General features: G+C 39.6%; 1 protein-coding gene across 1 annotated transcript in view; it reads right to left on the reverse strand.

The window, feature by feature from the left end:
- The window catches only part of csmd2 (CUB and Sushi multiple domains 2), a 340,637-nt gene that overhangs the window by 167,057 nt on the left and 158,720 nt on the right, over positions 1-14,860 (reverse strand). The window contains exons 12-16 of the mRNA XM_021322558.2: positions 12,730-12,842; positions 7,514-7,696; positions 5,962-6,152; positions 5,572-5,707; positions 1,825-2,019 (exon numbers count right to left, since the gene is read on the reverse strand). Of these exons, the coding sequence (XP_021178233.2) occupies positions 1,825-2,019; positions 5,572-5,707; positions 5,962-6,152; positions 7,514-7,696; positions 12,730-12,842 (818 nt within the window). The remainder of the gene's footprint in view (positions 1-1,824; positions 2,020-5,571; positions 5,708-5,961; positions 6,153-7,513; positions 7,697-12,729; positions 12,843-14,860) is intronic.

The following is a 14,860-nucleotide window of genomic DNA, read 5'->3' on the forward strand; positions in this document are numbered from 1 at the left end:
ATTTAAGCTTTGCCAGCTAAACTGGCCTTCTCTGGTTTGCTAAATAGTTTTTATTGATTATAAAGCCAAGGAGGGGATAAATTGAAAGCTCAGCAATCTATACATAAGCACAGCATGTCCGCTGATTCAGACACTTGGGAGAAAAAGAGCCTCTGGATGACGTTAAGTTTCATCCTCACTTGACGTTAGATGTACAGGGGGAAACGATTTTCATCATCTGACAATGACACTTATATTGAACATTAAGGAAAATTAATAATATTTTAGTCAGCTGACTAATTAGTCGTTTGGTTTTTCATGCGGCATTACAGGAGATCCGGAACATATAAACAAGAGATCACTTTATGGCAAAATTAGTTTAATATGATGCCTCCTGCTGAGACGTTCATAAAACATGAAGCTCTCGACTCTTCTAGTAACATCAACCCATAAACCAGGGTTGCTTCATAATTTTTCATTTCACATTTACTTACTTACTACATACTTTTCCTCACAGACATTTCAAGATTTTAATAACATTCTTGCAATAAGCTTATATAACATGTACCCTGTTAGGTTAGTATTTTGTTCCATAAATCTTGAACCCACACACTGTTAAAAGTCGCTTCCTTTTCTATTGTGCGATAAAGGTCCCTTTAACAGCTGTTTGCCTCTGGACCGAGTTAGTCAGTTAACGCAAGTGGAAACGATGTGCGTCACCCCAGGTTTTGGTTCAGTATTGGGAATGGAAACTGTGACGCAGGAAGCTACCAACACGGCTGCCAGTTGTGTAAGACAACTGCTGTTTTGCTTCAGTGCCAAGTCTTCTTGAAAGGAGTACAGGGAAAACCTGCTTTCAGAAGAACCAAAGATGTATCACAGCTCATCATTTTAGTGATATATGTTTTTTTAAATTATCATTTACAGTCCCATTAAACTGACAAAAAGACAGATGGCGTCTTTACACGACTACCTGCAATTCTGTGCTCTTTACCAACACAGGCCTTTTCACTAAGTTAAATAAGAACAAAATGAGAGAAAAACAGAATAAATAGCCAGGCTGATTTTATCTGTTTGTAAGTACCTTTTTATCTCAGTCATTTATAGCAAAAACAAACTTTTTGTCACTTAGATTAACTTCTAAAGAGACCCCACACCTGTCGATTCACGAACCCATGTTGAGTCCAAACTGAATCTTTGGGCACGGTTGGTTTAAAGAACAGTTTTTAATCTCTCCATACTAATTGATTTCCCAAAATAAAAATAAAACTAAAAAACACATTTTTCATAGTATTATGAATTTTGCCTCTTATCCAGACTATGTTTTGGAAGAACAGGTCCAGTTCAAATGTGATGGAGTAAATGAGTTTACATCTATACAGTTAAGTACAAAATTATTCATAAATGTTGCAGATTTAGATTTGAAATTATTTCCATTCAAACAAGTGTGTTTCTGATAGGAAAATGAGAAAGTCATCTCTTGAAAGATAATAGAGCAATGTAAAAGCAATCAGTTGAAACGTATATACTGGCATTACAGGAGTCAGACCCTTCTAATTGTTGCTGATAAGCTTATTACATGTTTCCACAAGTATTTGGAGAACTCCCTTTAGGTGAGCTCCAAGTGTTTGAGATTCTCCATCATCACCAAAATCTTTAGCTCCCCTTACAGAGTCTTGACCAGATTCAAATTGGGGACCCTGTTGGGCCCAAACTGGAACAAGTGAACTAAACTTAAGATTTTCTTGAAATGAGTTCATTTGTCCTTGATTTGAGCAGATAAATAAGATGATCTGCCAATGGAACTGTTGGGAGTATTTTGACATTTGGTCTTCCCTCACTCACCTTCACAACGAGGAACAGCATTGTCCCAAACGACGTTGCCATCCTTCAGAATGCAGGATATGGTCTGAGAGCCGTGGGTCTTCACAAAGCCCTCCTCACAAAGAAACGAGATGGAGCTGCCAAGCTGGAGGCTCTCGCCAAAACGCTTTCCATTAACCGGCACCCCTGGATCTGGGCATTCGTTGTGGCGGAACGCTTTGGACAAAGCAAACAAAGAGTTGGTTAATTTGGAGGACAAACACAGGTGCGAGTGTTATCGCCTTCCACCTAATGCAGCATTTTAGCACACAGAATGAACACACTTCCTTATAAAAAAAAGACCTGTATTAAAGAGGTAATAACAGGAATGCTGCAGGTTTTTATCCACAAAAATGCAAGTGGGGGTCTAAGGTCTCAAGTTCAGTATCATAATCCCCCAGTTTTCCAAATTACTTTTATTGAAAACAAAACATGAAAAATGCGCTGTGAGGATGAATTAAATGAAGGTAGCAAGCTACTGCTATTCCCAATGAAGTCGTGTACCTTTGCATACAGTCTTTCATGTATATTTTACTGTATAAAGTTATGATATGCAGAATAGATGTTTCCCCCCCTGCTAAAAAAGATGAATTGTAATAAAATTAAAAAAGGCAAAAAGAAAGACGCCTTCTCTTTCACACATTCATCTTTTTTTTTTTTAAATGACACGCTAAATATTTCTCCCAGCATGTTAGATGGTGTCGTTTTATTTTTCTGCACAAGACCACAAAACAGAAATTTCTTTGCAAACTTTGAAAGCTTCTTTGCTAAGACTTTCCTCTTCTCAATCAACAGCAGGAATTTAGTAACGCCGCTGAAATATTTGTGAAGTAAACAAAAAGGGACATTGTTGTCAAACCTTCAGAGACCTATAAATCAGGTCCCTTAATAGAATTCAAGTGGGGCCAAGTTAGAAAGACCATGACGACGCGCGACGCTCAAATAAGACTCATAGCCCCGGAAAAAGGAACGTAAACAAATGCATTACCTGCCCTGCTATCTCTCTCACTCAGTCTTTTTTTTCACTCTTGTATACACAGCGTGTGGTGACACATGGAGGCGTTGATGAATCCCTCTTTGCTATCCAATGGCTCCAAACGGAGTGCCAGCTCCTCTTCATCAATCACAAATATCTTATTTATTAGGGTGCCAGAAATTGCCTCAATACAGTTTGGCACGTCCTTAATTAACAAGAATGAATGTAAGTTTGCGTGCTCAGCCCGACGAACTCTTAAAGCTCTCTTGCAGTCAGATGACACTATTCACAGGAACAGAATGTCATCTTCCATTAACATTTCCTAACATTTTTCCACCACGCAACACCGGCTCTTTCTTTTTATGACTTGCTGAATCATTCATTAGCCACCATGTGTTGTCATCGTTATATCTTTACGGAAGCACCTCCATGTGGTTAAGGAGGGGCGTATCAAAGCCAGAGTTCAAGAAGCATTCTTGGGATTCTGTGGTGTTGCAAGTGGCTTAAAATAATTTCTGCCTCCTGATTTTTTTTTCCCCTTTCTTTTTCACATTTGGTCTTGATTCCAAATAGAAGGGTGAAGACTGTGGCATACATTTGAATCCAGCTCCTGAAATAATACTTTGTGGAACCAAATTTTTTCTGCTATTACAGCTGTATGTTTGCCTTTACCAGCTTTTCACAGCTGTAATTTTTATCCACTTTTCCCTCCAAAACGAGCCCAAGCTCAGTCTTATTGGAAGGAGAGTTTCTCTGAACATTCATTTCCAAGTCTTGCCAAAGATTCTGACACACGGACATGCTTTGATTTAATCATCCCAACGTAGGTGAACCACCATCTCCCCGTCTCAGCTCGTCTGCAATCTCTAACAGCCTCTCTTTCAGATTTCTCCTCCATTTAGTGATTTCTAGATCTAGAACACACAGATTCCAATCAGCTATAACCATCTTATATGCTGCCACCTCCATGATTCAACATGGGATGGCGTGTTCAGAATGATGCTTAGTTTTCCTTTTCCAAACACACATTTTATTTTGTACATAGGCCAAAGCCTTCTATTGTAGTCATTTACTGATACCCAACTGTCACCATGGACTCAGATCCTAATTTTAACAACCATATAGTCTAATGTTAAAGGATTTCTACTCAAAACAGCACACAGAAAAACTTAAGCATGCTTTTATTTTCAGTAGTTTAGAATAAAGTGAAGGTATTTATGCAGGTCTTTGTGAAAAAAACAAACATTAATCAAAAAGCTGTATCTCATCCAAAAATGAAGCTGCCAGAGTCCCAAACAAACCCAGGAAATGGATAATCCATAAATCAGTACAGTGGCTCCTGTGGAAGCATATTTTTAAATTGCCTATATTAGTTATTTGACACAGAATGGTCTTGGCCTGAACACATTTCTGAGGTGCTGGTCAGGCGTTAACCATCTGGACCCCTCAGGTCATCAGAGACCTCTTTACTCGGTTTTCCCTGCATAAGGACTAAACGAGGGAAGCATTTTGTTTCGCCTTTTGTTCTCTAACAACAGCATTCGAAGAACAACTTTATTCTTACAAGGAATATATTAAACTCAGGTCATCCTATTTATGAATTAAATGCTTTTTCTATTGCCTACTGATTGCACCAGAATTTATTAAAGTCCAAGGTTTACAAACAACCTTACCGTTAAGCGCATAGTAACTAAATATGACACTGTCAACATCTTCTCCATGTATTAGCTACTGCTAATAGCTACGCTCAGAATTATCTCTACCTGGTAATAATAACTGTGCTGATATAGACTCTCATTTTCTCCTGGTTATTACTTATTTTTCTTTTCTTGGTTATGTTCTCTTCCCTCTCGCTGGGCAAAGAGTATGGGCGGTCCTCCATTTCAACAGAAAATGGCAAGTAGAATAAGCTACAGTTGTCTTTTCCCTATCTGTTTTCATAAAGAAGACAGATAGGGAAAACACATATGGCTCACAAGTCTGGCCCCTTTTGGCTACTGAAATCAGAAATGGTGCCCCTTTAAGGGGCATCAGAGGAAGAGGCTGAATACAAATGTATGCCGTACGTTTCAGATTTTCGTTTCTCTACAAAATTTTCAAACGTCATTTTCATTCAACTTTCCAATGATGTATTACTTTGCTTTGATCAGTGGCATAAAATCACAGTCTGTAATTGAATTCTGTTGGGAATGCTCAGAACTGCGACAATGTTTAAGGGGTTCAATACTTCACTGTATAACACAGACGTTACTATAAATACAGTCAAAAAAGAAATGTCTACAATGTAGCGTTGTATGAATCTTTAGATTTCTTTGCGATGTGGGCAAATCCAAAACTCAGGCTCAATGCACAATCATGCACAGACAACAAACGCGATAATCCTGCTGCCAAAACCCTCACGGCGCTGTGCATCCATGAAACGGGTTTACCAGCATGCACCCAGTGATTACTTTATCAGTCATGTTGAATTTCCTCAAAAGTTGGCAGCTATCAAAAACAGATAAGCACTAAGAAAATTATACTTTACACAGGTTTATGTGATGTCTTGTGTTTGTTTAAAAGATGGTTTTACCACTTCGTGGGACTTCATAAAGATTTTTTATTTTTTTTTGATGTGGAAACAGTTGGCCCAGCCTGAGTTACATGGCACGGTCAAATGTTGGATGACTTATAAGACCAATTACAGGCACTTGGACAAAAACCCCTCCGTGACAAACGTGACCTCTTTTCACTTTCAGTTAGGCAAAACTTACTAGTAAAAGTGATGTTGAAACCGCGGTCTGTGTATGTATGGTCCGTCAGGAATTCAAGTCGGGCCACGTGGCCGCTCGTTGTTATGGGAGGAGGTAGGGCATCTCCAGAGAAGGTGCCCAGAATAGGAGATTCAGCCTGAAAAAGAACGGATGGAGATTTCCTGATGAGACCAAAGATTCCCAGTTTGAACACAGGGGGGGGAATAAAAAGTAAAAAAAATAAAAATAAATCATGCATAGGTTTAAATATTCAGTTAGAACCAGTTGGTATGTAGTCATAGTTACAAAGGGTGATTTTCTTAAAGACAATGACAAGTCTACACATCAACAGAAGTGAAGCCAAGAGCTATTCAATGTAACCCAGGGAAATAAAACATAATTGAGCAGAACCTTTCCGCCGTCCTTAATGGAAAGGAAGTCAAACTGTTTCTCCATGCTGAGGTCATTGAAGGCCAGGTTGATTCTGCTCTCAGGGTTGGTGATGATGAGCCAAACACAGTGCATGTTGTTCCCGTATTCCTGAGGGTAGTTGGGGGATAGCAGCACGCCGGATGGGGTGGTAAAGTTGAAGAAGCAGGAAACTAGCGGAGGCATAGACGCAAGCAAAATAAGAGATGAGGAAGAACTGGATCACAATAACCAAGGACAGCGAAAATATTGAGCACATTCCAGTTGCTTTCTCTGACTAGCAGACAAGAATAAGAAATAATGGGATTCATTTTTTTTTCTGAATTTGGAGAAATTCAACAGAAGATCAATAAACTGAAGACGCCTAATATTTCAGAGAGGAAATTCAATTTCAAGCCCCGTGACAATTGTCAATGATTTCTTGCTTTGTAGCACACACACGCACACACACACACACACACGCAGACAGCAACAATAATCTAACACAATCTCAGAATGTATAAAAAAATAAACTAGGAATTTCTCAACTTGCCAGCTGAGGTATTTTATTCAGAGCTGGGTAATGATTGTATAAATTCCTTAGAAAGGCTTTTTAAGACCAAAGAATAAAAAAAAATATATAGTAATAATATTTCAGCAACTTATGTGAGAGAAAGCTAAACCCTAGAAAATCAATGAACCCATAAAAATCAGTTTTCCCAATAACTCCACAAACAGGAAGTGTTTTGTGACCGATAGCAACAAGCGGTATCTTCCCCGTCTGCCTGTTGGGGAGATTATTACTTGATCCCGGCAAAGTCCAGTGAATGCCCTTTTAATGGCAACAGCTCAATATCATGTTATGTGTGAGGATCCTGACAGAACCGGTCTGAAAAGAGCGCTGACGATTATGTCCACATGGCGTCTACACCTGCTGGAGATCAGGGGGCTTTTTTAAAGCCGATTTCTGAAGCAAGTGTGGCTAAAACAATTATAAACCTGCAATATCCTTTTACACTATCACATTACAACTACACATTTTAACATATTTTTATTTATTTTTAATGATAGGACTACACAAAGTTATCCATATTTGTGCAGTGAAAGGCAATATATAAAAATGTGGAAACTTTGCTCTGCATTTATATTCAGCGTCCCCTTATTCTGGTACCCCAAATAGAATCCTGCACCTCCAATTCCTTTCAGTAGTGACCTACTAAGTGAGCAACTGTGTGTAATACAGCCTTACTATAAATGCAGGTCTTCTCTAAAGCCCTCAGAGGTTTGTTTGAGCACATTAGTGAACAAACAGCATCCTGTAGACTCTCTGTTCCCGCACCCCTCGTCATCTAACTCTCGTTTTCTGTGTTTGTTGTTTATTGAGTTAATTAGCTAATAATCCCTCCCTATTGTTTCTAAATCCACAGTCTCTGCAAGACAAACTGCGAGGATAATCTCATTCTTCATTATGCAGCTGTCCCTCTACTTATCCGCACGGTATGTGTTTTGCGCCCGCGCCGGTGAGACGGTCAAATCGGACGGGAACGGGACTTACAGACGCAGCTGGGTTTCTTAGCGGACCACTGGTTGTTCTTCTGACAGGTGATGTTCTTCTTTCCCACGAGCTCAAAGGCAGGCAGGCACTCAAAGTACAGCCTGTCTCCATGACGGAAGCCAGTCCCTTCCCGCTTGCCGTAGGCTGGGATTCCAGGGTCTCCACAGCTGCCTTGGTCGATCTCTGGACAGCCAGGTGAACACATTATGGGGAGAAAAAAAAAAGACTACAATGAGTGATTCAAACATATTAAGCTTTAAAATCAAGAAGAAACCAAAGATTCCAGCAGGCATGGCCTTATTATTCAAGAACAGTTAAATTGTTAAATGTAATGCTTCTTGTGTCGACTAAGAATAAATTAAAATAAATTAAAAAAAGGATCTGGTTGTCTTAGTGGAGTGTAAAAGCATCCCGTACTTTACAGGACAAACGCTGCGTATTAACTTTTGTTTTGAAAATGCTGACATGATTATGTTAAAATGCATTCAATAACCGTTTAAAGATTTTCCTTTGCATAATTGGTACAGTAATTGGGATTTGCTGAGCTTTACTAGCCAACAGAAAACTGCTTTTCTGCACCTTTGCTCCTTGAAATGTAAAATGAAAGCACAATTCTACTGTTTCACAATTCTCTGTTAGTAGTGTAGTATAAATTTAAAAAATGATCCAATCATCTCATTATGATATCCAAGCATCTTTGTTTCCCTCCGCAGTCTTGACCCTCATCCGACTGCGAGTGCATCCATTCGATCACCGAGCGATCAATGCTCTCACCTCTGTTGGGACGTCGACGTGAGCACTTTTTCACGCCAACACACAAACGCATCCGCGGCTTTGGGAACAGTCCTCTGCAAATTTCATTACCACAATGATGCATCAACCCCTCTTTCACTCACTCTTCTCTCTAGTCTCATGTAGTCGAAGATTGCAAAAAGAATTGCTGAGGCATCCTATTCAGCCGTCTGAACGCGGAGTGAATGAGCGCAGCCGTCCAGGAAAAGATGGCAGGGCCTAATATGATTTTAAACCCCACCAGGGGTAATTTGCTGGATAAATCCATACTCAGCCCTGATAATGATCATCATTTATAACACATAAGAGTTCTGCTGTTTGAAGGTGCAGCTGTGCTTAGGTTGCCTCAATTAATGGACAGCATGATGGTCAGCTTTACTTGGGGAGGCGATGGGGAGGAAGAAATTGTGCTGATCCTGAGGGAAAGTGTTGACAGAAGCCACATATCATGCAAAAATGAAATTATATGATTTATAAGTACAGACTGTGGAAGAAAACAATCGACAGCGTTACAAAGATGATGCATGTTTGTTGTAGCAGGCTGGCTCTGTTCTAGGTACTCTTCTACTTGCCTCGTGAGACCATCCTGATCTCGCGAGCTTTCAAGGTTTCACTCGCAGATCAGTCTGGCTACTCTCCGTTAAAGAAAATTTGGAGCCGTTCACCAAACGAACGTCCAATCAGCGTTGGCTTTGAGGCGGGTTGAGGTGTGACGCAACGAGGAGCGTCAGTTCAGTCTAAACAACATGGCGGCTTCAGGTGACGAAACTAGCGTTAGCGCGGCTATCGAGCAAGTTTTATCGGAATTACAGAGTATTTCTTTGCTGAGCTAACGAGCCTTTACCTGCAGCAGCAAGAGTAGCTTGGCTTGTGGTTGTGTTTTCGAATCTGATTGGTTTATTTGGCCCGTCTATCACCAACATAGGCCAATCAGCTAACCAGTATTTCCGCCCCTTCCCAAAATTACTTCAACGGAAGGTTTCCAGATGGATATGCGGAGCAAATCTATCTGGCGGAGTCAGGTAACTCTTCTACAGCCTCTGAAGATGATTGTGCAAAAAAGGATTCTTCCTAAAAAAAAAAACGACAACAAAAAAAACCAAAAAAAAACATTTCAGACGACCCTGAGCATCCTCATCATCAGACTGCCAAAAAACCACAAGGGGACGGGGGTGCTTCAGTCAGAGGCTTCTCCAGATACGCTGTAAGACTAACCTCAACAGGAGCTCCTTTCTGCCTCCAGCCATCAGCATCTACGACAGGTCTTTGAAGAAACCTGCCTCACATTTCATTTCCCTTTAGGATTAATGGGGTGTTTTTGAATTGAATTGGAGTTGTATAGGGTCCCTGTAATTACTTACTTCATATTTCCTGAAGTCATTAAACATGAGTCCTTTGAAGTCTGGGTGCCCGTATGTCATGGAATATGTCTTACTTTATATGGATTTGTGTGTTGGTGCATGCTCAGAAATGACGAAAAAGGGGTCGAGGTGAGAGGAAATGTTCCTGTCGTCTGTTGAATCAACCGACCATCTCCAAACACGCCGCAACCTCCAAAGGCAACATAAACAAACCGTGCAGGTCAGAAAGTTATGGCATGACCAATAGGTCAATAAGCGTTCAACAGCTACACCTTAAATGTTCACTTATTAATGTTCAAAACATGATTAAAATGAGGACCCCCATTTAACTCATTTTACATGTTTCTAACTATAAGCTAAATAACCAAATAAAGAAGACAGGCTTTTTCAGTCCCAGCCTGACCCTTATGATATGGTACACTGACCTTTAATTGCCGTAACGGCTGGTACATTTTCTTTTGTTTATTGGTTTCGAAGACCATTTTCTTCTATATTTGATATACAGTTGACCATTTCCCTTTTAAATTTTATAAACGGTTCTAGATTTATTTATTTTTTTTCTGTAGAGGGCTTAGGTGTGACAGGTGGTATTTGAAGGCGCTCTATTAGCATATAAAGGAAATTAGCGAAATAAGAGCACGTAAAAATGCCGGGAGGATATTCATCGACCGACAGATCAAGTTAAAGTCTACTTCTATTCTATTTGGCTGGATTGCATGTAAAGTCAACACACTGGAGCAATTTAAGAGGTCGTGTGTAGTTTAACTGCTACCACCAGAGCTAAGTGTTTTCAGATCATAAATATTTGACTAGATGTTCAATATGGTATCGGCGCAGCTGGTGTGGAGGTATGAATATAAGCAGGACACATTGGTTCCCTTTTTGCAAGGTGCATGGATTTGCTCTAAGGTAGAAACAATTACCTAGAGCAACTTCAAATACGTAAAGTTTTGTGGCGGCTGTCTCTCCAACAGGCCTGCTTATTTGCATCGATGCTTATTGTGCTTGCAAGCATTACGTTCCCAGAGAGAAGGCGGCCAGCGCTGGACGTGGGTGACCTCCGCTGAAACGCGCAGCCGCTCGTGTGCACTGGGTCGACTGTGCGTTTGCAGCTAAACCCGATGATGAGGCTTAAAAAGACACGTAATTGAAAATGCAAATTAGATTTTGGCTGCTCCTATCTAGGAGGTGAAGTGCTCCAAACTGTTTCTTCCCCCTTCATTAAGTAGAGCTCATTGTTTTAATTACACTTTTGTTCAATATGGTGCTCCACTTTCTCTGTTATTTTTACTGAGAAAATACGAACATTTGGACCAGGGAAAAGGCTCGCTGTGCTTCAGAGAGAACAGCAGACCTACACAAAGAAATACAGGGTCTTGTAAAAAAAAAAAAAAAAAACACAAAGTGCACACACCATTCAAACTTACACACTCACATAAACTCCACCACAACAGCTCATGCACCATGCCAGGTTCTATTACGTTATGCAACCAGGACACATAATGGCAATTATGAACAAAGACACTGAAATTAAGCATCGGGACAAATATATCTGATACTAATAAATTAGAGTCCATCTCACTGCTTTTGACCTCATTAACGTACAATGCATGAAACACGACGCTGGCAGTGAATGGAAATCAGCTTATCACTCGTTATTGCCAAAGAGAGTCTTTAACCCAACAGATTTTCTGTCAGGCTTTGGACATCATTTGCACCGGTGTTCCGTTTGAAGTCCTGGTAAGCTATCATTATATTCAATGAATGTGGCAAGTGGAGATCAAAGGCCTTTAATTGTCTAAATCTTTTGTTATTATGCTGAAATGTTTCATTAAGCAAAAAAAAAAAAAAAAAGAAAACGCCACTGTGTCCAGTAAGTTTGGGGACCTGAACTCAATGTGAAGCTGAAAGAAAGGAAAAAATGTGCTTTGTTTATCAGATTATATCAGCTTTTACAGTCATTTGAAAATAGAAAGTTTCCATGAAATACAAATGAGGGGGAAAAATAGACAAAAAAACAGCCTCTTTCAGAAAAAAAAAGGTCCCTTCATATGGCTGCAAAGACGAGCCCCGTTTTAAACTAGCTCTCAGTATTCATAGACCTCCCTCCAGCTTAGCTTGTTAAGACGTGAGCTTTTCATAAATAAGCAGAACTCAGGCTGGGTCCATACTTTCTTCTGTTGTGAGGGTTACTGAACAGTGGCTGTGTCTGTCAACAGAACCGTCTCCTTTATTCCACGATAACCCACACCCACTGCGTCTGCCCTCTGCTCTTCGTCACGTGGCAACCTTCTTAGTTTTGTCCCTCCCAGCAAAAAGTCTACTAATCGTTTCTTCACCATGAGCTGTCCAGTGTGTATATGGCTTTTCAGTCTCTCAAGTCGTTCAGGAGAAACCTCGGGCAACATTTTTTTTCCAGTTTATTGAGGTTTGTGGGAGATTTTGCAAAGCCCCACAGCAGCCTCTAATCAGGTGGAGGTCCAGAATCTGAGAAGTCTTTGCAGCCACCTTATTATTTTCTAGGTGGCAATTACTGTAACATTTTTTACTGATTTTTTTTTTTTTTTTTTTTTTTTTTTTTGCCAAGCCTCAGGTATTGGGAAAGATGGCCTAAAATTGGACAGATTCTCCTGGCAGAACTTTCAAATATCTCATACCGGTTCTGTCATTTTCTAATTGTACAGACATAAATTGTAACGTCTTACAGCCTGGCTGAGGCAGCCAGAGTCTGAGCTGGAGCCTTTGGATGTTTCTCTGATCACTGTCTGACATTGGGGTGAATTTGGAGGGAAATCCACTCCTGTCGTTAAGATTTTCTACCGGTGAATATCCTTTCTTACTGTAGGGTTGCGAAAAAAAAAAAAAAAAAAAAAAAGAATCGAATTAAAGTTGTGACAGATTACATGTTCTGAATTGGGTAAACTAGCAACCATGTTGTTGATGAATAACTTGGTTTTGAGGAATTATCGGCGCCGCAGACAAGCCAAACAACGACTAGAAAAAAGCTAAACACAATCCTGTTCTTTAGTGGCGCTAATCAACCCTGCTGACATGCATCCTTACCCTCATAGGTGACTTTGAATCCAAGGGAGCCGCTGGTGTCATCTGTTTTGAAGTTCAGCCACATCTGGTGACTGGTGCTCACCACGAGGTCTGGGGTTGTCGTACCAGACAGTCTGCAAGAATAATTCAACGCATATTTTTGTAAAGTTAAGAGAAACGCACAAGTTGGCAGAGAATAGTATATCAAATGTGAATGTCAATTAGTGACAGCCATTTTATTATTAAATTGCTGTCCCTTTTGATAGCTAGAGGACGTACTTTTCCTGCATCCTTTCGGCTACCGTAGGGAAACATTAAAGCTTGGGTTGCATGCACAACTACTGAACTCTAAAGCTCTTATGAGAAACTCCAACCTGAGAATTTTCAAACCCTTTATGCAAAACAGCTGGGGACAAGAAAGTAGAAAATGAAGGCAAGATCAGTCAATGTCACAGTAGTAATTTAATCCTATTTGAATAGTAATTCCACCCAACTCTAATTAGGACGCGTATAGCTGCAGAGTAAGTGATTAACGGCTCTAATTTTAGTGATGGAATACAGAGAATAGAGAAATAAGCGTTTGTGTCAGGCAAAGTTGGTTTCATATTAAATTTTTACCCCATTAAGACTATTTTTGTTAGTTTGTTGTCAACATGTGGGGAAAATATTGAGTAACTCTTCGAAAATGATTAGTTGATTATCAGTAGTTGTTTCCTTACCTGCAGTTGAATTATATTCACAGGGAGTTTGTAGAAAAGAGAAGAACTCCTCAGAAGGACGGGAGGAAAAATAATTGGTCAGATGGAGCCCACTGAGCTATATTATACATTGGAGTGCTGATTTCACTGGCCGCCATCTTGCTATTCCCTACTCTCACAGAATCCCATAGGATTTGGTTGCAACAACAAGCAGTTTTCTGGCTGTGTGAAAACGTTTCACGGGTAATTCTGCAGTCAGTGGATGTACTAACACTATCAACTACTAGGAAATTAGGTGCTGAAATATTTTACATGTTATTCATATTAAATATATATAAGTATATGTATATGTATATATGTATATATATGTATACACATAGGTAAATATATGTTTTTGTATATTGTTATTAATATATTTATACATGTTATATATATATTTAAATAAATAAATGCAAAATATTTCAGCACATGACTTTCTCAGTACTTGATAGTTTTAGAACATAACATAAAAGTATATGGCCTTTGACATTTTAAAAGTTTTAAATCCTCCCCTGAACATGAGAAAATCCTGGTTATTCGGTGCTGTAGCGCACATATTCCCTAGTTACTGGGGGAAAATAGGGAGTACCAATATGGCGGCTAGTGGCTTTAAAATGACTCGTTCTAACGGCGGGCGATTAGCACTCCAGTGTATAATATAACTCAGTGATGGAGCCCCCCACTCCTGATTTTAGCTGATTTCAGATATTATGTTCAGATCTGCGGGCCACAGAGCTACATTACCAGAGTTTGAATATCTTTAGATTTACCAAAAAGCTAATAATATTGGTGCGTTTTAGTTGAGATTGTGCATTAACAATGATTGTGTTACTATATGAAGCTATGCAGGTGGAAGCTGTTGGCTGTTTCTACAAGTCTGTCGGGGTGGAGAAATCTTTTCATTTGCATTAGGCTGTAAGTTATGCAATCATGTTTAATTTTTTTGTGCTTTTCCATATCCTGGAGTGGTATGGAAAATAATCGCAGCAGACCGACAACTTTGCATAGCAACAAGGAGGTTGTCTGGTTGACAAAACAGCAAAAACCCGAACAAGAATTAGATGATAAATATCTACGAAGATGGTTTTCAACCCTAACATTCTCACTAAGATTTTTTTTTAAATTGCTAAAACAAGCTAGCTGTTAGCATTCCACCAGTCCTCTCAACTTCTTCACTTTTCAGCAAAGTCATTTAGATATGCCATCTATAACAGGTAAGGAAACAATTTCTTATAACTTATTTCTTTCACAAAACTTAATAGAACTCCTAACTATAAATATTACTTAGAGCAGTTTGATTGTAAAAGCAACACATCATCATCATCCCTGTAAATAAACCCAGTTTTGGTATGCTGGAGTCTCATGAATCTGGCCTCAAGTCAAAGTAAATAATACATTACACATTGCAAAGCTCT

This window comes from Fundulus heteroclitus, chromosome 13, assembly GCF_011125445.2.
Source record: "Fundulus heteroclitus isolate FHET01 chromosome 13, MU-UCD_Fhet_4.1, whole genome shotgun sequence".
NCBI classification, from domain to species: domain Eukaryota; kingdom Metazoa; phylum Chordata; class Actinopteri; order Cyprinodontiformes; family Fundulidae; genus Fundulus; species Fundulus heteroclitus.